General features: G+C 37.0%; 1 protein-coding gene across 14 annotated transcripts in view; it reads left to right on the forward strand.

Moving 5' to 3' along the window:
- The window catches only part of arvcfb (ARVCF delta catenin family member b), a 215,230-nt gene that overhangs the window by 171,698 nt on the left and 19,967 nt on the right, over window positions 1-23,565 (forward strand). For 12 of the 14 annotated variants that reach the window (XM_058775742.1, XM_058775741.1, XM_058775727.1 and 9 more), the window contains 5 exons: window positions 1,406-1,589; window positions 8,105-8,222; window positions 8,742-8,913; window positions 10,949-10,966; window positions 12,447-12,518. In XM_058775742.1, coding sequence (XP_058631725.1) covers window positions 1,406-1,589; window positions 8,105-8,222; window positions 8,742-8,913; window positions 10,949-10,966; window positions 12,447-12,518 — 564 coding nt within the window. The remainder of the gene's footprint in view (window positions 1-1,405; window positions 1,590-8,104; window positions 8,223-8,741; window positions 8,914-10,948; window positions 10,967-12,446; window positions 12,519-23,565) is intronic. The other 2 variants (XM_058775729.1, XM_058775737.1) reach the window with 1 other exon arrangement.

The following is a 23,565-nucleotide window of genomic DNA, read 5'->3' on the forward strand; positions in this document are numbered from 1 at the left end:
ATACTACTTTAGCTCAACTGGTAATACATCTGGCAAAAGTAGCTATTACTGTTTGGTCTTTATTTGACCAAAAATGCAGTAAAACAGCAATATTGTGAAATATATTTTAAATCTTAATTAATGCTGTTCAGGGTCACATGATCATTATAAATATTACAAATATTACAAATTTATTTACTGAAACTTTTTAATGGTGTTTTTATATATATATATATATATATATATATATATATAAACATCATTCAAAAGTTTCAGTATTTCATCATATATACATACACATACATACATACACACACACGCACGCACATGCACACACACACACACACACACACACACGAGTTGTAATCAACAGTTGTAATAGCCTTTGACTGCTTCAACCTGCTCCAGTTTTCTGCCTCCTATTAAAGCCAGTAAAGTGAAGTTAATCAGCATGTGCTATGTATAGACCTCTACATCTCCTCTGACTACAAGCCCATCTGACACAATAACACATGCACGAGTGCATGAGCTGGCCGGTAATGATCCATGCTCCTTAATGTTCCACTTTACCAAATAGACATTCCCACATTCAGCAAGGGCCATGTGTACGGCGTCTGTTATCAGGACTTTAACCGGGGTCTAATGGCTATTCAGCGCCTAAGAGGTGATGGCGATGGAGCCTCCTCGCAGATGGAAGTACAAATTTGGTTATTATCCGAGGGTAAATAGATTTATTTTGGTAGTTAAAAGAACCCGAGCCCATTTTACACAGAGCTACGATGTGTTTATAGACCTCTTGTCTCTTGTTGGGAGTTTTTGTGAGCAGAAATGAATCTGGAAGTAATTGCTGAGCGAGAAGAACATGGAGTGATGATGTGTATGAAGGGCAGAAAAAAACAATTCAGAGTTGTTTAAGGATGTACTTTTGTTTGAGTTTGTAGTCCGCTATGCTATTTCTGTTTTTAGCGAGAATTTTTTTACTAACCCAAGAAAAGGCTGTTTATTTATTCACTGTACATTTCCAAGGGTAGCAGTAGCTGTATGGGGCTTGCCACGTTAATAAAACAAAGGCCAGTCTTAGCTGTGTAGGCGTATATACGTCTGCTGGCTTATAGAACAAGCTTCTCTGTTTTATTGTCTAGAAAATAACAGCCTGGCCCCTTTACGTTCTATTTACTTGGAGCAGTTTTTCTCAAACTTTGCTTTTCCTTTCCTTTTTTCCTGTCCAATCCTTCTTAGTCGTGGTCTGTAATGGAGGTTCCTGTCTGAAAACTCAGAATCAATGCTTTTGTAATGCGTGGTATGTCAACAGACCTAACAGCGCTGACACTTTTTGTTTGTAGCTCTCGTGTCATGTTAAGAAGTGTAACAGGTCCTTTTTTCTTTTCCTGTTTATTTTCTCTCTCTGTCTTATTCCACCTGTTAGGAACACTTTGGAACTTGTCCTCCTATGAGCCGCTGAAGATGGTGATAATTAACCACGGGCTTCAGACGATGACTAACGAGGTCATTATCCCTCATTCGGGCTGGGAACATGAGCCAAACGAGGACTCAAAGCCACGGGATGCAGAGTGGACCACCGTCTTCAAGAACACATCAGGATGTCTAAGGTACACTGGTCTGATTGACAGCATCCTCCACATCCTTGTCAGCTGACCTATAGTCTAATGACAATGAAACCTTTTAATGGTCTTTCGGTTTTTGCAAGTCTTATTGGGTTTCTGCAAATGCCTTTTACGTGTTTATTCTATTTTAATTGGATTTGCTAAAAGGTTTCAGATGAATGAAAGAAGTTCATTTGCGTATATTAAAGGATTAGTTCACTTCCAGAATAAAAATTTCCTGATAATTTACTCACCCCCCTGTCATCCAAGATCAGTCGAAAAGAAATTAAGGTTTTTGAGGAAAACATTTCAGGATTTTTCTCCATATAGTGGACTTCAATGGGACCCAACAGGTTGAAGTTCCAAATTGCAGTTTCAGTGCAGCTTAAAAGGGCTCGACACGATCCCAGCCGAGGAATAAGGGTCTAGTGAAACGATCTGTCATTTTCTAAAAAAACAATTTCTATACTTTTTAACCACAAATGCTCGGCTTGCACTAGCTCTTCGATGCGCATTCGCGACTTCACGCATTACGTTATCACATTGGAAAGGTCACGCGTGGTTAGTTCTTCTTCTGTGTTCTTCGGTTCAAAAGGGTAGGGTCATCTCATTTTATCCTCCAACTTCCAAAATCGTCCGACATCGTTTTACCTTTTTTTTTTTTTTTTTGTAAAGAGCGGTTGACTTTCTTTGCATGTTCTCTTTGTAAACATTGGGTCGGTACTTCCACCTACATCACCCCTGTGACCTTACCAGCATGATTTTGTAATGCATGAGGTCAAGCTAGTGGTTTGTGGTCCTTTGTGGTTAAAAAGTATATAATTTTTTATTATTTTTCTAGAAACTTACTAATCGTTTCACTAGATAAAACCCTTATTCCTCGACTGGGATCGTGTAGAGCCCTTTGAAGCAGCACTGAAACTGCAGTTTGGACCTTTCCCATTGAAATTCAATATATAGAGAAAAATCCTGGAATGTTCTGGCAGTGAGCTAATCCGGTAAGATGGTCTGTCTTTTGCAATGTTGTTTTAGTATTCTTTATTGTTTATTTCAGCTTCATTTCAATTAATAAAACTTGAATTTTAATAGCCAGAGGTGTAAAATACTTGAGTAATTTTACTTGATTACTTTACTTAAGTATTATTTTGGAGGATTTGTACTTCATTCAAGTACAATTTAAACTGGTTACTTGTACTTCTACTTGATTACATTTCTGGAGAAAAAAAAAAAGTACTTTTTACTCCTTACAATTTAATTTCATCTTAAAAAGTACATTACATTTTTATTTTATCTTATGCACAATGAATATGGTAAACGGAAGTTCAAATGTGCATGCTTGACGTGAGAACCAATGATCATTGTTTTCACGCATCAAGCACACACATTTCTACTTCAGTTGTGACATTCATCAGATAAATGTCAGGCTTCAAAAGTACACCATCAGATCTTTGGAAGCATATTGAGGTAGCAAAGTTGCGTTTCCCCCCCAAAAAAGTTTATTCATTATTCTTTCTGTTTTGCTAGAGCCATTAGCTGTGTAATATATTGGCTGAATGCACAAGATTGAGTGCAAATAAATCAGTGATGAGAATTTAAATACAATTAATATTTTTGTGGGAATGATTTTTTATTATTATTATTATTATTATTATTATTGTTATTATTAAATGATACAAATCTCCAAAAAAGTGTTTAAATGGACATTGTATGTGAAATAAATTTTAAGTTATGTTTAGTAATGTTCTTTCCAGGTAGTAGATAAGTTGTATTTATAATGTCATCATATGACACATTGAGTACCAATTAGGACTTTCAATTAATATTTTTTAATCTTAATAATTACATACAAAAACGTTAATGTTGTATGTTTTAATTCTATTACTCTTCATATTAATTCAACACATTGTTGTATTCTGTCTGGAATATGTTTTAGCCTCTGCATTAGATCTTGCTATTCAAAGGAATAGTTCACCCAAAAATGAAAATTCCCTCATCATTTACTCACCCTCATGTCATCCCAGATGTTTATTACTTTCTTTCTTCAGATGAACACAAGAAAATATTTTTAGTCTGTATAATGCAAGGGGACAGGACCACTTCGGAAACCACACAAAGTGAACACGACGGTCAAGTTTAAAATATTGATTTTTGTATTTATCGTTTCACTTAAGAAGACACTGATTCATTAACAAGGGTTGTATTTGTTGCTGTCATATTCATTTTTGGACTGTCCCATACACTTGCATTATTCAAAGAGAGATGATTTTATTTTATTTTATTTTTTTCTAAAACTCTTAGTTTGTGTTCATCTGATAAATGAAAGTAATATATATACTTCCACTGTGCTGCATTTTAAATGTTGTTGTTGCACTAGATGTATGTGTTTGACCTATACAGACGTTTTGTTAAAGGGAGAAAACGAAACAAAATGCACATCTATATATACTTCTTTAATACTTGAGTACAATTTAAATTTGTACTGTTTTACTTTTACTCAAGTATGATTTTGGCCAGATACTTGTACTTTTAATTGAGTAAAATTTTCACTGAGTATCTGTAAAAAAAAATAACAGATTTTATTGTTTAGGTTTGAGATCATCATTTCTGTCTATGGGGGAAACAACTGTTAAAATGAGCTTTTGCTATATAGAGAGGCGACCGATAACCGATCTCTATGGAAAACAAAACCAGGAACAGATGATTTTGTATAGATTGAACTTATTTGTCTTCTGACAAAAAACATCTTCACATTATAATTAAAGGCAAAAGTCAATAGCCTCTGTCTGTTCTATATTTAACCATTTTCGGTATTATGTTCCGAGCCTCTCTGCAGACACTGATCCTCTCCTCTGGGGGTCATTCTAGCAGCTCAGCTTTTGATTAAGATATCCAGTCACTAAAGGGCTTTATATCTCCATGGTTACCATGCATCCTGCCACAATAAATGGAGTACGTTTCCCCTTGCACCCACTCCTGAGAAAATTGCTGTGTAAGAGGGGTCCAGGGTGATTCTGTTCTTTGGCGGTCTTTCTTTTTTTCAGTGTGATCTTTGCCTGTCTCAGCAATTGTAAATGGATATTGTATCCATGTATACTAATAAATATGTTTTAAATCTCTAGCATAAACTGTTATGCCTTGACCATCACTGACCTGTCAAAACAATCCCCATTGATCCTCTGTTTAAACAATGTGTTATAATGCCATGATGGTGCCTACAGCGACCCATCCTTTTCAAGATTCACATATTGTTGTTGCACTCTTGACACTGTGGCATTAAACCAGTTTATTCTTGCCTTGTTTGGCTGTGACTATCCTTGTTTGACCTACCTAGACTTCTGTGGCTGTTGTGGATAAGCCTCGGCACACAGGTCTGATTGTCTAAATCAGCTTGCTAGCGGCAGAAGCAGGTCAGAGTAGTTCAGTTTGCTGACCTCAAGTGCTCTCTTTAGTCCTTTATCTTGTGATTGCATGAGTAGGTACTTCGAACACAGTGTTGTGTTGGTTGTCATAAATTTGCAATTATGATACATTTGGTGTATCATGCTACATTATAATGCACTGTTGATTAGATCAGTGGTCTTTCAGAAGCAGGATTTGGATGCTACAAGAATTCACTTCAGAAATTGTATGTGGTATTGCATTTAATTCCTCCCTCTCTTCTCTTTTTGAGCTCTGTCCTGTATTGTGTGTGATCTCAGCGCTGAAGCTCCGGAGGGACGGGGCTGTGTTTCCACCCTCTGTTTCCTCTTTAGCAGCCAGGCCTCTAATCTCCAGCTGCTGCTGCTGGTTGTGCTGCAACCCGCTGGGCCAAGTCCAGCTTCTGCTTGCTTCTGTGTATGTGCCTCTACCTCCCTGCCTTCATCCACTCTTCTCAGTCTCTCCCTCTGTTCCCTTTCATTTCAAGTATACCATTTTATAAAACACTCTTTTTTTGGAGATAGACCTACTGGATCTCTGATATCTGCAAAATAAAGAAGCATGGGCACTATTGCATTGCATCTATTACTGATTGAGTTTATGCTGACTTCAAAAAAACTGATCAGAAATATAGTAAAAGTATTATTGTGAAATGTTAAAACAATTAGTTTCTATTTTAAAGTTACTGTAATTTATTCTTGTGATGCAAAGCTGAATTTTTACCAGTCATTATTGTTATTACTGAAAACATTTGTGCTGCTTAATATTTTTGTGGAAACCGTGAGACATTAATTGGGATTGTTTAATCAAAGCATTTTTTTATTTTTTTTTGCAATCAATGAATTAATCAGTAATGTGTTTGTTGTTTTTTTTGTTGTTGTTGTTTTTTTTAATGCAACGCAAAGCAAGCCAATTCCAGTACTGGTTGTCCTCTTTCTCTTCATTGTAAAGAGGAACATTGTGGATATGTGAACATTTCCTAAAACAATGTCCCTTTTCTTACTTTCTCTGCACTCTTTTACTTTTCTCAACCTCCTTATCTCTCTTTAGCTCCTTCTCCTTTGCCAAGGCTCTTACTGGTTATTTCCCTGTGACAGGTCAATCAGTGTGATCAGGTTAACCAGTGCCACAGCGGGTCTAAATCATGTATCAGGGAAAGGTGGCAGTACAGCCATCATGACATCATGTGTTTCCATGCGCTGCCACCTCTCAGCAGGTCATCGCAGACATGCGGTTGTACACAACGCCACTCCATCCTCATCCTGTCTTTTTAGCCTCAGCTCAGCCTGTATCCATGGAAACTGTATCCAGTGACATCTGTTGCCTAGTAAGCTGCTCGGAGGCAGAGTTTTGTTTCCTGTCTCTCTTTGACAGAGGGAAAGCACCCTTTATTTATTTCTTTGCTCACTGGGACAAATGTGCACATTTGTAATTCCTGATTAAGTACTGCATCCGTGTCCTGATTGTTTTTGAGATTTTTGAAGGTTTTATGTCTTAAAAGGTTTAAAGGAATGTTTTACCCAAAAATGAAAATTGCTGTAAAGTTACTCAGATTTGGACTCTCATTCTGACGGCACCCATTCACTGTGAGCAAGTGATGTAATGCTAAATGTCTCCAAATCTGTTCTGATGAAGAAATGAACTCATCTACTGTACATCTTGGATGGCCTGAGGGTGTGTAAATTTTAAAGCAAGTAAAGTTTTATTTTGGAATAACTAGAGCAGAGCTAAGCGATGAAGAGTTTTCAGTGACAGATTCAATTTATCTTCCAATATTTCAAGGATATAATCTCTTGTGTCAGTCAAAGAATCATACATTCCTAATATTTTATGATTTTTAATTAAGATAATTTATTTAAAAAAGACCTGCACATTCATTTATAATGATATGCCTGGCATCTGTGTAATTAAAGCTTGAAGTGCCACCAGATTATATATTACAATTATTTGTCTATTAGATTTTGCTACAAAATGATATCTTGGATTCTCAAACTGGTTTCAGGTATTGCAGGCAGCATTCAATATTGTGCTGACTGTCCTTCAGGCATTAAGGAGGAAAAAGACAGGTAGCAGTAAAAACGCAATCCATCTCTCTTATATCTGGACTGCCGCCACAACAGATGTACAGCTGGAAAATGTTACATTCCATATGGGTGTTATACTGCAAATGGGTTTAAATTTCTTCTGCTAGAAAGGGACCCATTTGTTTGGCAGGGTGCTAGTTTAATTTATGTTTTCTGCAGTTGTTGTTTGATAGTGATGACTCTGGAGTGAGACTTTTTTTTTATGGATAGGATTTTAACTCGGCAATCTAGTTATAAAAAACTAAAGCTTGAACAGCTGGTAGGAAAGAAATTTCAGGGTAAAGGATGAAGAACCCAGATGGCTCCTGGTGCCTTTTCGGGCTGTGGACACATCTGACGTTCTTTTCTTTTTTCTTCTGTAATGCTAACTGTGTAACATTATAATTTAATCTGTCGTCCATTCATTTTTTAAATTGGTCATTTTAACAGGTCTGAGGCTTGAATGTGGGTTTAATTGGATTGGGTTACTGTATATTGTTTATCATACACATTCCAACCAAAATCTGTGAATTACCACAATAAAGTAATAACATTGCTTGTAAAAAATAAAAAATAATAAACGCAATGTCTGTGTCTGTATGATTTTCCCTTATTGTCAAGCTTTTACCAGGCTCATTCAAGTGAATCCATTCATAAAAACAGTAAATTGGCTATTTAAAAAAAAAAAATTAAGTGATTTTTGTTTAAATTTATATATTACATATATATTATAAATAATTATAATAATAATGTTTGTGAATTGTGTATTATTATAATAATATAATATCTATTTTTGCATATTTCAAAGATATTGGTACAGTTTCTTACCTTCTTGATGCCAGTAGCTGGTATCTTGTATCTAACTACTTCTACAAGAGCAGTTTGGCTAAAGTTTAACTAATTCAATTATGATTAGTTTGTAGCTTGGCAAATTACAGTTTCAAAGTAGCTTCATCAACAAAATATTTTAATGTATCAGCTTATGTTGTATAATTAGTTCAAATTACTTGTGCTTACTCATGCTTTTGCTGTTTGCCGTAGGAATGTGAGCTCAGACGGTGCAGAGGCGCGCCGACGGTTGAGAGAGTGTGAGGGGCTGGTTGATGCTTTGCTGCATGCGCTGCAGTCGGCTGTTGGAAAGAAGGACATGGACAACAAAGTGAGTGTCTTCAGCCGAGAGAGCAGCTGGAGCCTGTATCTATCATTGTATTCTGAGTTTCATTTACATTTGGTAGGTCACACACACACAGAAAAAAAAAAAACAGACTTCAGAGAGCACTGCAATAAATATGGAAGGGATAAATGGGTGTCAGCTTGTCAATATCACAAAACAAACACAGGCAATTGATCAGGACTGTAATGTAAAGCAGAGGGGTCTTGTCATCTTAAAGGTTTTATTTTTGCAATAATGACTGCCTGGCTGTACATTATCCCACATATTACTTCTGATATACTTCTGATATAAATATTTGAATTGACAAAAAATATTGATTTGCTTGTAAATAGTTGTATTATGAGACATAAAACCAGTGCAGCTACATAAGTAATCACTTGCCTGGCACAACGGTCAGCTATAAAGTTTAATGGTCATTATACAAAAATATTTGACCATACAATGCCATTATTATTGTATAAAAATATTTCATTCTTTCTGTTTTTCTCTCTTGCTGTCTCTTAGTCTGTGGAGAATTGTGTTTGCATCATGAGGAACCTGTCTTACCACGTGCACAAGGAGGTTCCAGGGGCTGAGAAGTTCCAGGACCCCTCAGCTCTTCAGGGCCCCGGCTCTGCTGGCACTCAGAGGAAGAAGAAAGATGACGCAGGCTGCTTCGGAGGAAAGAAGGCCAAAGGTCATTATTGAATTCTTCTTCATCTCATCTATGTGCTTTATACTTCTAAAACAGTACTGAGTACATTTATAACACTGAGCCTTGATCATCAGCAGCCTGATGCTCTTCACAGAGAGCAGTATGATCCTAGCATTTACACAACATCACTGTTTTACACTGTTTTAGGAAGCTAAATGATGCTTGAGTCTCTATTTATGTGGCCTGTGGCTCATGATTCATAACTAGAGTATGTGTCTGGAGTATCAATGTTGAATCAATATTCATTTTTAAATGGAAGTGGGTGTAGGTTCACGGTCTATGTTGTTATATGTATGAGTTGAATCAGGTCTTCGAAACACTTTGCTTTTTAACTGCTGAGTGTTGTTCGGGTATTCATTCTTTACATAATGCCAAAAGAGCTGATTAAAGTTTATTTTTATTTTTTTTATCATTTTCTTGAACTAGTTATTTTTTGTTCTCTCTTATATGAACTGATGTGAGAGCTCTTGAATACATTGATGACTTCAGTTAGTGAATTGATTCTCGAACAGACCTTTAAGTGAACTCAATAAACAAGGCAATGGAGCAAAAGCAAGAATGTGGGTAAATAGCAAATATGACAGCATTGATGTCATGCTGTGCCTCATGGACCTTTTTTAATGAGGTTTGTTTATCTGTCAGCAGCCCTGGAGATGTACTTTGAAGATGCAAGTGACCTATATTTATACCAGAAAATGCCCCTAACAAGCATTAAGGGATGCTTTCCCAGCGAGCTGTTTGGACACTTACCTGATTTAAAAGGCATAATTTAGTTTTGCACATGAAACTCTTGACACTCTCACTATAAACACATAAAAGTTTAGGTTGCCGTGTTGGTTTGCTACAAACTAAAGCAGAAAATGTGTCATTTCTATAATTTTTCTGTATCATTTCTATTATTTTGCTACTATTTTAGACATGATTGGAAATTGGTTTATGCTGTATTTATTCTTAATTATTAGAATACGTTAATTACTGTCATTTAAATGACACTACCATTCAAAAGGGTGGGGTCAGGAAGATATTCTCCGTTTTAAAAAAAAATTATTCCTATTTAGTAAGGACACATTAATTCGATCAAAATCAGTAAATCACGGTCTCCACAAAAATTTTAAGCAACACAACTGTTTCCAGCATTTAAAATAATAAGAAATGTTTCTTGAGCAGCAAAACAGAATATTAGAAAGAATTCTGAAGGATCATGTGACACTAATGGCTTCTGCAAATTTAGCTTTGCATCAAAAGAATAATTTACATTTTCAAATATATTAAAATAGAAAACAATTGTTTTCATTCATTCTAAATCAATTTTACTTTGCTGAGCATAAGAGAGCTTTTTAACAAACATTTCTTACCCCAAAACTTTGAATGGTAGTGTACATATCTGAAGCCAAAAACATAACATATTAAATATTTCCCTTTCTTTGTTTCCACTTAACAGTAGCGATGCTCTGCACTCAAAGGGGCGATAGACTTTCAAATATCTGTGCTATTAAACCAAATGTGTTGTTTTTCAGGTGGCTATCCGAATAGCATGCCTTTTGATGGTTTAGATCACTAAGCAAATTGCTCAGCCCGATTCTCTTCTACCATCACAGTAGATGGCCTTAAAACTGACCGTGGAAGACTGATTATGCTAATGTCCAGTATAGCAGCCCTGCAGCCACGCTGAGAATATAGTATTACATTATGAATTGTACTGACAGCATTGCAGAACACAATGATGCATGAAGTCTGTGAATATACTAAGATTCTTGTCACCATTTAGTGAATTTGTTGAAAAAGCTGTGCAAACTCTTTCTGGAATCTTCACTTGAGGGAATTAATGGAACTGACTCTCTCCACTACTTTGTACTTGCTTCATTTTTTTAATCTCTATCTCCTTTCACTTTTAAGTGGTTCACAAATAAGTTCTGTCTCCTTTAATACACACACTCTCTGAATCTCCTTTCTTCTTCCCTGCCTGCTTTTTTTCCCTCATTGGTCTTGCTGCTGTTCCTGCGTTGGCTAACTGTAGAGGAATGGTTTAATCAAGGTGAGTGTCTCTTCTTGCTTTTCCTCTGTCTGTCTGTTTCTCTCGGCACACACTCACATAAAATGCATCCCTCTATCTTCATCAGAATAAACGTTTCATCGCTGCCTCTCTTTCACTCTTTCGCCTTCCATTCTTTAACGACTAGCCAGTGTTCCTCTCCTCAAGGAAATGTCAAACCTGTGCCAATTTAGCTGGTGTTGAAAGCCCCTTTCAGCTGGCATAGATGTCTGTGTGTCTGCTGTTATCTGTTAACGAGGCCTGGCTTTTGCTTTCTGTCCTTTTGCTCATTTCTGTAAAGGGATAGTTCTCCGAAAAATGTCATCATTTACTCACTCTCATGTTGATCCAAACCTGTATGATTTTTTTTTTTTCTTTTAGAAAGCACAAAAAGGGGATGTCAGGCAGAATGTTCACATTGTCCTTTTTCATAACAAAAGTGATTGTTGACCCAGGGCTAAAAATGACAAAACGTAACATAGTACAATCCATAAAAAGTGTTCACTTTGTTCTGAAAGCATGCAATAGCTTTGTTTGCAAAAACAAAATTTGGATTTTTGTCTTGTTTATTAATTATCATCTTTAAATAAGATAAATTTACATCAGAAGCAACACTGCGTAAGATATTAAGACTGGTTGTCATTAATTCACTGGCAAATTTTGAAAAAAGATTTTTGCTTTTAAACAAGTTAAAAATCTGCCAGTATCATGCCAATATCTCAAACAGTGTTCCCTCTCAAGTAAATGCATCCTGGTTTAATCTACTTAATTAATTCATTTGGATATTTAATTTTCATTCAAAATCTTCCTCTCCACTGCAGAGGTTAGCATATTAACATTTGGTGCATTGTGATTGAGTTACACTATGACACTATGACATTTGCCATTTTTAGCAATTCACCAAATTTGAATATGTGCATATGTCATTTGCACAAATAAGATAAGAAAAAATGGCTTTGGTGTTTTTCTGAAGTAATATTATGGCTTCAGAACACTTGAAATACAGCATGTGAGTCATATGGACTACTTCTAAGTTGTTTTTTGTTGTTTTTGGAGCATGTCAAATATGTTTGGAACAATATGAAGGTGAGTAAATAATGGCAGAATGTTCATTTGTAGATGACATGTTCTCTATGTGTGATAGTGGTCTTCATTACTTCACTCTGTTATAGAGAGTTGTCCACCATGACAAAGGCTCTGCATTTTTAATGGGGGTTCCCACTCTTGGGAGCTGGTGTCAAGAGTTTGTCTCTGCATATCTGTGTAGTAGCTAGATTTATGTGTAGCACGTCTGTGACTGTGTGTGTGTGTGTGTGTGTGTGTGTGTGTGTGTGTGTGTGTGTGTGTGTGTGTCTGAGACTTGGGTCTACTTGACATTTTCATACCAGTAAATTCCGTCTCTCATAGAATGACACTTACAGCTGCTCTTTCTGTCTTGTTCCCTCACGCTCCCTCTCACTCTGTCTTCCCCTTCTTCACTTAGGGAGGAAAAACGGAGAGCATGACAAAAACTATGACACATTGGACCTACCCAAGCGCACAGAACCCACTAAAGGTATGTCTTCTTTTGACACCGCAGAATTATTACATCTTTAAGCTGTCACTCTTTTGAAAAAAGGACAGGAAAAGACCCAACTCTTTGGTATCTCTCAAAAAGAAAAAATCTAGTTATGAAAGGCAGGTGCATTGCTTTAAGGAAGTCAAATCCATTAAGATGCAGTCTAAAAATAGCACATACTGTATGGCCAACAAACTGTTAGACTACTGAGGGTTGTAGTGCACAGATTTATGGGAAGTGTAGCTTTGTTCCAAAACCTAGTGAGCTGCCTACTGAGGCAGTGTGCTAAGGCAATACTGACAAATTTACTGTAAAGGCCATCCCAGAGTGCATTGTGACAAGCTCAGTGATAAAATAAAGATGGTGACGAGATGGAAGAAATGCACTACCATTTCAAATTGACAGTAAAGACATTTATAATGTTACAAAAGATTTTTGTCATATAAATGCTTGTTCTTTTCAACTTTCCGCTCATAAAAAAATCCTACAAAAAAATAAATAATTGCATCACAGTTTTTACTAAAATATTCAACATTAAGAAGAAATGTTCCTTGAACATTAAATCAACACGTCACACTGAGGACTGGAGAAAAAATTTAAATATGCTAAAATAAAAAATAAAAAACAATATTAGCACCTTTAGTACTGAGATTGCATAAAGTAAATAAAAATAAATGTAAAAAACAACGTTTTTATTAGTCCTTTTTTTTTTTTTTTTTAAATAACTATTGCATTAGAGGTGCTGCTGATTCCAGACAAGTCATTTATAAGGTTCCATGATTGTTAGGGTGTTGCCTTAGGAGGCAGTAGGCAGCAAGCTCACTAGGTTTTGGAGCAGAGCTTCTGTTTGCACAGAGTGCACTGAGTGCACATCAGCATACGGAGATCCTCTGGGAATCCCAGGTATCAGGTAACAGTACTCTTCTGCCTAGGCCTTTTATCATTATGACAAACACAGCCATAATCCTCAGCAGCAGAGTGCTAAATACACGATGTGTTTTAGTGCGATTGATATCCCTGACCAAGCTTATTCCAATAGAATGAGGTTGATTTACTCTCAGAAACAGGCCAGATTGAGACCTGTGCTGGGTTAAACCATCTGTGTGTGAGAGATGCTCAGACCTTTAGCTTGTAATTGTCTGCAAATTAATCATAAGGGATGCAGGCATAGGGAGAATTCAGACAAGACATGTTTTAATGCAGTGAAACAGAACGGGGGTCTTGAGACTAGACATGCTGAAAAGCATCAGTCCATGTGGCAATGGTCTCTATTTACACCCACTGAACAGTCATCAGGGAGCGACTCGATACCTTTTCCCTTCTAACTGACTGATCTAAGATCATTTTACCTCAGAGCTCCACTTAGCGAGAGAGGAAGATGTTTTATTGAGGCTCATTTTTTATGTATTACTATAGATGAGCCACAAAGAGAGAGAAAAATATATCATTTTTAGATGACCTGTTTTTTCTACAAATCTGTGAGGCTTGTGAGGACATCCTATTAAAGAAGATAAATACTGTTTACTGATCTCCACTCATGAGACGACCATCATTTGTGTGTTGTCGGGTTTTAAAAGAGAAAAATGAAGGTGAATGAATAAATAGGAATAATGTGAAATCAAATGTAGTCATAAGGCTGTAGTAGAGTGGTCCACATGTGTTTGCTGGTGGAATGTTTTGCTTGGCAGAGTAAAAATAGTAGCTCATGGACAAACCCACAAGGAATATGCAGAGTTTGCCACATTTCGATTTGGGGGGAAATCTATGGAATTCAGTGAGCAGCTTAGAGATTAGCTTAGTTATCAAACTAATTCATATATTTAGTCGCATATAGGATTTGAAACCGAGAAATAGAAAATAAAAATAAAAATGGTAAACTAGTCATACATTTATTTAGTAAGAATGCATTAAATTGAATTAAATCAAAAGTGACAGTCAAACCCTTCTAATAAATGCAGCTCTTTTTAACTTTCTGTTCATCGGAGAATCCTGAAAATAATGGTTCTCACTTTTTTCACAAAAACATATAAAATGGATATCAAATCCATGCAGCGTTGGAAAGTGTCTTTCAAAAACATTAAAACATCTTACCAACATCAAACCTTTGAACAGCAGTATACGTTTCTGCAGTATTTAGATTTAAAACACTTTAGTACATCTTGACTCTATAGGTGTTGCAATCCTGCGGAAATCTGCAGAGTTCTCTGTGGACACAGAGTGTGTGTGAGAATGTTGATGCATCCGTGTGAGAATGTGCTGACTATCGCAGAACTCAACAAAGCCATGTTTGTTTTTTGTGTGTGTGTCTACTGGTGTGTATTTTCACTTTGCTCACACAGCTTTGAGACAAGTTGACCTTCCAGATACGAACAACAGCCACATATTACTTAAAAGTTTCAAAAGGCCTTGTTCTTGAGTAAATAATGGATGCTGGTCAGGAGCTTCAGGGAGCAGTTTCATAAAGTTCTAATGGCAGCTGTTCAAAGTCAATAGCATTTCATGTCTCTCTTTAATTAGCCTCTTTCTTGTTAACATGCAGAATGGGGATGATATTGACCTGAATAATACATTTTATACAAAACTATATTTTTTACATTTAAAAAAAAAAAAGTGTATTTTTTTTATTTTTTTTTTTGTCTTGTGCTATGTTATATTTACAGGATGGTTCGAGGCAACAAATAAACATTTTTTTTTAAAAAGACTCCTGATCCGCTTTAACTATCACAAATAAAAAAAAAATATTTTTTTAAACAGGAAGTTTGACTCTTAACTGTATCTTAACTCCAATTGACTCTTAACTGTATTTCTAACCCATTATATTGTATAAAAAATGGATCTGATGGAGACAAAAGGGTATTTATTTATAGGCCTCTGAAAGCACTGAGCTTTGTTTTAGACAAACCTGCACTTATTGGAACAGGAAAAATAACCTCTCCTGACTTTTTGCTAGAAAAGGATTCACATTTGTCCGAGAGATCAGATGAATAGTAAGTCTGGTCTGATTTCAGATGGGATTGGCACCGGGGGATTAATATGCAATAAAAAGATCAGGGTAACAGAGGTTAGTGTGCAATGGGACTGCTTCTATCCTGATTCCTCTCTAAGTGATACAGTATATCCATACATCAACATGTGCTTGAGAGGCCGCTGTGACAGCTTAGAGTATTGAGGGATTTTGGTCGCTTAGCTGAACCTGAGACACACAGACATTGTTTATTCACCAAGCATCTTTGTTGCATTTTATGCCTCAAGCATTTGGTTTCAGAGAATTTCTGTTTTAAAACTACAAGCCATGAAAGATGTGAAGGCTTCCTCGCTGCAAGAGACAGGAGAGAATTAATTAGGGATTCTGATGGAGATGAGATTGACAGTGAGGGGACTGTGGGTCTGTGGGCCGTCTGAGTAATAAATACTTAATAATAATTATGATTTTTAAATATGGTCAACAAGACTGCATGTATTCAATGACAAAAGTAAAATATTTTAGTCATATTTTGAAATAATATTAAAATGCAAAGGAACTAAAATATTGTAAAATGTAATTTATTTCTATGATGGTAAATCTGAATTTTTCTTAATTTTACATGGTCCTTCAGAAATCATTTTAATATTCCGATTTGGTGCCGACAAAACATTTTGTATTATTACCAATATTGAAAACAGTTGTGCTGCTTAATCTTTTTGTGGAAACGGCGATACGCTACCATTCAAAAGTTTGAGTGAGTAACTAACTAACGTTTAAATGAAAATAAAATAACAGCTTGGTTTGTGTGAGCAGTGCTTCATACATGGCTACACTGTTGACAATAGACAGTGGACCTTAATGTGACCTCTAGATTCGTGAGGGTGCCTGTGATGCCTTAAAAGCAGCTCACTAGGTTTTGGAGCAGAGCTAATGAGTGCATGTTCTTTGGTGTTAACTGAAATGGCATTTGCTGTGCTAGAGGTCACAGAATGTGGAGTTCATGTAGAGAAGCTATTAGTGCGCCTATTGTGTTTCTTAGCCCTCATTCCAAACAATGCAGTGAAGCCATTGTTGTGTTTCATAAAAAACGGTGTCCAGAGAGATGAAGACACTATGAATTAAGTCATTTTTCCCCTCTCTCTCTGGCTTATTCCTTTTTTAGCCCTCTGATTCCCGTAACATAATGACATCAGGTGGAGGAAATGATGATGAATCATGTTTACTTCGTTCTGCTGTGGTTCCTCCTGTCCCTGAGCAGCACATTTTACGCAGACTCCAACTTGTGAAACCTTTCAAATGAAAGCCTAAGCTCTATTCCAAAGCCTAGTGAGCCGAATTGTTGTCTACCTTTTACATTGGTAGATATAAAGACAATATCCTAATTGAAAAGGAACATTTTAAGTGACCGAATAGGGAGGAGCTTACACGAAGTGCACAGGCGAGGTGACTCGCAACTGTTTGCAATAGAATTTGAGGTTAGCAAGTTAAGATAATGACTCTACACTATAATTAGCATAAATGCATAGTGCACACAAAAATTGAGGAAAACAGTCTTTATTTTTTAAAAGACAATTTGCCTAAATTGAGCTCTCAGAAGGCAGCATAATCATGTTCAAAAATTTCCTGCCTGCTTCCCTTAAGACTACAGACGTGATAAACTCCCAATATACTTTTTTCAATGCTTTTAGCACCTGAAATGTTAGTGACTCTTTAGTGAATTTGCTCAGTTCCAACTCGGCAGTTTCTAATAATTGTGTATTTGCCTGTTGATTAGACTGTGGTAATACCTTTTGAAGCTCCCAGTTCTAGGAGTTTTAATTATAGAGATTAATCTTTTTTCTTTGTAGAATTGTCGTCACAAAAATACAAGCGCTTGTTTGTACATTAAACAAGTTTTCCCAAGGTTATGCAGCAGGTACAGATAATATGCTTTCTTAGTCTTCTCCTGTGTGTGCCTTTCATTGCATTGCTCCATATCTCATTTAATTTGTCTCTGTTGCCTGTTGACAGTTCGCTCTGTATGGAGATGTACGTGTTCTCCAAACAGAGCGGAGCGGTACAGACGGCTCACTTATGAACAGCATCTTCCCATCCGTGCCTGGTGGCTGTGTTGTTGAACCCTCCATTGAATTTAGAGAGCTTCTTAACAACAGGAACAACATTCTTAATTGGGATGTTTTACAGCAATCTACACATGAGAAATCCATTTGTTATCCATTCGAGTCCTCTATTAGGAAACTGTCTCTGCTGGGATTAGGTATTCTGCTCTAAAACCGAAGCTGCCATATTTTTCACTGATGTTTTGTTAATGAACTCAAGTTCTCTACCGACGTCCCTGTTTATCAGAGCTGTACATTTCACATTTATGCTGACATGCCTCATCTGGCTCTCGTTCTGTCAACAATGTCTTTCTCCCACATGCTGGGAGACGCCTCTGTAACTTTGAAATAAAATATTTTTCCTGACTTTGCACTGAAAAAAATGCATTTTATATGAGTATTTCAGTCTTGTTTTCCAGTAAAAATATCTAAACATCCTTTGTTGATTTGTCTTCAGATGATAAGATTTATTTTCAGAGAATGTATAATATAGAAATAGAATGTAGTCATTTATTTATATTTTAATATTTTTATTTATTCATTATTTTTACCCCATTTGCAAGTTGTTTTTTTTTTATTTTATTTTTCTTGTTTTAAGCATAATTTTAAATTTGGTTTAATGCATAAAACAAAACAAAATATCTTTATGCAGTTTTGCTTCATGGAAAAATATGAAAAAAAAGACAGAATGAGCGACTCATCATGCAGGAACAATCCCATCCCACCTGGTGTCGAGCTTCCATCCTATTGCAGCATCTTCATTCGCCCACATGGAATGTAGCACCCAGATAATGTCTCAAACGGCACAGTGTTAGAAATCACATGCTCTTGATAGTGGACTGTAAGTAAAAACTAAATTTCCAGAAGATGACTGCTGCTGCTCATCATCATAGTTTGGTTGGAGACACACCGGAATGGCTTACTTTTGTGCTCATCAGGTGGCCTTGATATAGTTTAACAGCTACCCAGCTCTTCTCAAAGATAAAATATACACATACAGGTGCATCTCAATAAATTAGAATGTTGTGGAAAAGTTCATTTATTTCAGTAATTCAACTCAAATTGTGAAACTCGTGTATTAAATAAATTCAATGCACACAGACTGAAGTAGTTTAAGTCTTTGGTTCTTTTTAAATTGTGATGATTTTGGCTCACATTTGACAAAAACCCACCAATTCACTATCTCAACAAATTAGAATATGGTGACATGCCAATCAACTCAAAACACCTGCAAAGGTTTCCTGAGTCTTCAAAATGGTCTCTCAGTTTGGTTCACTAGGCTACACAATCATGAGGAAGACTGCTGATCTGACAGTTGTCCAGAAGACAATCATTGACACCCTTCACAAGGAGGGTAAGCCACAAACATTCATGAGTGTGGAAGGAAAAAGCGTGGAAGAAAAAGATGCACAACCAACCGAGAGAACCGCAGCCTTATGAGGATTGTCAAGCAAAATCGATTCAAGAATTTGAGTAAACTTCACAAGGAATGGACTGAGGCTGGGGTCAAGGCATCAAGAGCCACCACACACAGACGTGTCAAGGAATTTGGCTACAGTTGTCCTCTCCTGAACCACAGACAACATCAGAGGCGTCTTACCTGGGCTAAGGAGAAGAAGAACTGGACTGTTGCCCAGTGGTCCAAAGTCCTCTTTTCAGATGAGAGCAAGTTTTGTATTTCATTTGGAAACCAAGGTCCTAGAGTCTGGAGGAAGGGTGGAGAAGCTCATAGCCCAAGTTGCTTGAAGTCCAGAGTTAAGTTTCCACAGTCTGTGATGATTTGGGGTGCAGTGTCATCTGCTGGTGTTGGTCCATTGTGTTTTTTGAAAACCAAAGTCACTGCACCCGTTTACCAAGAAATTTTGGAGCACTTCATGCTTCCTGCTGCTGACCAGCTTTTTAAAGATGCTGATTTAATTTTCCAGCAGGATTTGGCACCTGCCCACACTGCCAAAAGCACCAAAAGTTGGTTAAATGACCATGGTGTTGGTGTGCTTGACTGGCCAGCAACTCACCAGACCTGAACCCCATAAAGCATCTACGGGGTATTGTCAAGAGGAAAATGAGAAACAAGAGACCAAAAAATGCAGATGAGCTGAAGGCCACTGTCAAAGAAACGTGGGCTTCCATACCACCTCAGCAGTGCCACAAACTGATCACCTCCATGCCACGCTAAATTGAGGCAGTAATTAAAGCAAAAGGAGCCCCTACCAAGTATTGAGTACATATACAGTACATGAACACACTTTCCAGAAGGCCAACAATTCACTAAAAATGTTTTTTTTATTGGTCTTATGAAGTATTCTAATTTGTTGAGATAGTGAATTGGTGGGGTTTTTTTAAATGTGAGCCAAAATCATCACAATTAAAAGAACCAAAGACTTAAACTACTTAAAGTCGGTGTACATTGAATTTATATAATACACGAGTTTCACAATTTGAGTTGAATTACTGAAATAAATTTCCACGACATTCTAATTTATTGAGATGCACCTGTAGAATGTTCCTGGCAGCTCGTCTTTCATGTTCTGAGTTTGGGGTACTGATAAAATCAGAATTTTCTGGGTGTACCACCCAGGGAGGTGCCAGTCTGTGAAAGAAAACTGGCGGTGCCATCCTGTCGCTTGCCAGTCATTATCCCACCTGCTGCTGACAATATTGATTCTATTGTACCACAGCTCATGATCAACAAAAGACCAGCAGCTTTTATGTGGCATGGTGCTGAGAGGCAGTGCAAGCCTGGAGAGAGTATAGAGTCATGAGAAGGATGAAGATCAACATGTTCTTAGTCTTTCTTAGCTGGTCTGTGTATTTGAATATGAAGTTGTGTTTATACAAGTTTGCATCATATTTATTACAATTATGAGAAGGGAAGCATACACAAAAGGTAATATTTGGAAGGGACCTATGACCCTTTTTGATAAAATTTATTGTCCTAGTGATGACCAGGTAATATCATACCATACCTAGGCCTTTAGAACACCAGGGTTTTGTCCAAAACCTGAAAAATAATTTGTAAAACAGGCAGTATAGAGAGTGACCACGTCGCATCCAACTCAAAATGTTTGGGTTATTTTTGAAGGCTTTCATTACTTGTGACACATCCCACTTTGTGGGATATTAAATATTATATTAATAATATTACAAATATCCAGTCTGATGAAACTGTTGGAAATAAAAATGTGAATTCATAAATGTAATTTTTTCAACTTATAATTTGGACAGTTATGAAAAATATGAGCAGTTTCTACCAAGAAATAGGCACTTTATTCATGAAATATGTTATTGGGAATATCTCAAACTCACTTGAATTTGTTCTAGATCCTTATGCATGTCTTACAGTGTCTTTGAAGTCAGTTTCCTTACTATAAAAATGTCTGTTAAGTCATTGACCAAAGCTTTTGAACACAGCCCTGGTCAATGTTGAACACTATATCATTCAGACATTTAGGATCAGTAATGTTTTAATGTGTTTTAAAGACGTATCTTATGCTCACCAAGGCTGCATTTACTTGATCAAAATTACAGTGAAAACTAACATTGTGAAATATTATTACAATTTAAAATCATTTTACTGTTTACTTTTTTATATTTTTAAAAATGTAAAATGGCAAAGCTGAATTTTCAGCAGCCATTAATCCGTTAATCTTTAGTGTCACATGATCCTTCAGTGATCAATCTGATAGGCTGAATTGGTTGCTGCTGAATTTTTTTCTCTCTCAGGACTCTGAGATATATATATGTCTTCACTTTATTTGCTGAATAAAATTATTACTTTATTTTTTTTTAAAAAGTACTTTTGCGCAGTAATACAGGAAATAGCAGTCTTCGCTAAGGAGAGAAGAAAAATAACTTGGCTGAATTCAGAACAGCATACTAGCATTACTACTCATGTGAATCTGATCAAGCTCTTTCAGCAGTGTTACATTTTCACGCCCCACTTTTGGGCCACTGGACAATGGACAATGGTCAGTGTTTGGCGTGCAGAGTCCATTATCGTTTGAATGAGGGCGGATCCTCTGTCATGGCTCTCCGATTTAGGACTTGGGCAATGATCTGATCCCAGATCAGTCTAAAATGCTAGTTTCCATAAGGGTCTTTGGAAAGAGCTTGCAAGTAGCACTTGATGCCAGAAAGCCATGAAAGCTTAATGATGGATGTAATGGATGATATGCATCATTGCGCATGTGTTATTGTTTGTTAGGCAGCGTCTAATGGGTATGTGATTGGTGCAGGTACAACGCATGTGAAAATGAGCCAGCCGAAGCAGCCATTGTCCACTATAAAACCTCATCAGTAAATCATTTGTTTGGACTTGCTTTTCAATGTCTATTACTAAAACCTATTAATAATAGTTCTGTTTATTACTTTTGCTGTTCTATTATTGTACTGGCTGAGTAGACGAGGGCTTTTTCATAATATTACCCAGCATCTGTACGTGATGCAGCAAACCATTCTTCACTGGCCTAATGGCTTAGGCAATAATTACAGGGCTGAATTAAACTACCGGGAGGGAATAGAGTGAGATTTACCCTCCCATCGGGGCCTTTGTGTGCTGCTTTTCAGCCAGAAGAGGATGTTTCTGTTTCTCAGAGAGATGCTTTAGTCACACACACACACATACTTGAATGCAATTAGGCACAGATTACTAGGCAAGCCGTCAGTGGCATCTACACAAAGAGCTGCCAGCGTTTATTGTTTCCTGTTTTGCAAACATGCCATTTTATAAATGAACTTTTTAAAGTGAAAACTGTCATTTGCAAAATGCAGGAGTGAGGAGATGTAGACAGCCTGTCTGAAGACTGGGCTCCGTTCCTGAGATTATAATTTGTGGCACACACCAGCCAGGTTTTTTTGTGCCAGTGAAGAATGAGGCGTCGGAGGACTTGTGTTTGCGAGATGAAGAGCCAGGGAGAAAAGAAAAGATGTGGAGCGTGTGAGAGAGAGAAACGGAGAGCTTGTGATTATTTATCATGTGCTCGAGCATGGGATGGCAGGAAGGTGGGTCGTGAAGAATGGGATATGACATCAAGCCTGCAAAAGGACATCCTTCTCCAGGCAAAGCAGATCAGACATATCATCCGCTACCGGCGTCCCAGCAATGACTCAAACAAGCCTAACAAAGACACTATGCAGCTAGAAGAGAGAGAGTGTCAGCCAGAGAGTCTGAGGGAGAAAACAGATGAAGGTTAGAGGAGGAGGACTGCATACAAGAAATAGAAAGTGAGAGGAATTTGTAAGACTGCCGCTGTTGTGAATACACACAATTTAAACTGTTAAGTAAGCTGCCTACAGAGTCAGCATTTTAAGGCATCATTGGCACACACCCAATGCTGTTTCAAAAGGTAAACAACAGCTTGTTTTGGCCAAATTAGAGCCAGATTAAAAAATAAAGGTGACCGAGCTTTTTCAGTGGTGGCACCTAATTTGTGGAATAGTTTACCTGTACACATAAGAACTGCTCAGTGTTGGAATTTTTAAGTCATTTCTTAAGACACACCTGTATTCCTTGGCTTTTCTTTTGAGTTGAGTTGAGACATTGTGATGTTTTTACTGTATTTATTTTGTTTGTGTGTGTGAGCTTTTCCAGACATTGTGAAGCACTTTGGTCAACCATGGTTGTTTTTTAAATGTGCTATATAAATAAAATTGAATTGAAAAAAAAATTGTAAGGCCGCATGGACCTAACTGAACCTTAAAATAAAATGCAACCAAAATAGTCAGTGTAGTTATATGATATATTTTACACAATACAGTCGATTAAGTCCTATTAAGTCTTTTAGCAACATGCTAATGCCAAACTGCATTGAAATCAGTTGCAAGTCTCCTGTGTGGAGCGCCATTTTTGTTGCATCTGGAGTTTCACATGTAGCACGTTCCACTTTGGTCACTCGTGAGACTTTGATGACAGTTAGGATGCCGTCTTAGACAGCTCCCTGTGTTAGGTAGTAGGTGGCAAGGCAGCCCACTAGGTTTTGGA

Source organism: Onychostoma macrolepis, chromosome 05 (genome assembly GCF_012432095.1).
Source record: "Onychostoma macrolepis isolate SWU-2019 chromosome 05, ASM1243209v1, whole genome shotgun sequence".
Classification (NCBI taxonomy): Eukaryota; Metazoa; Chordata; class Actinopteri; order Cypriniformes; family Cyprinidae; genus Onychostoma; species Onychostoma macrolepis.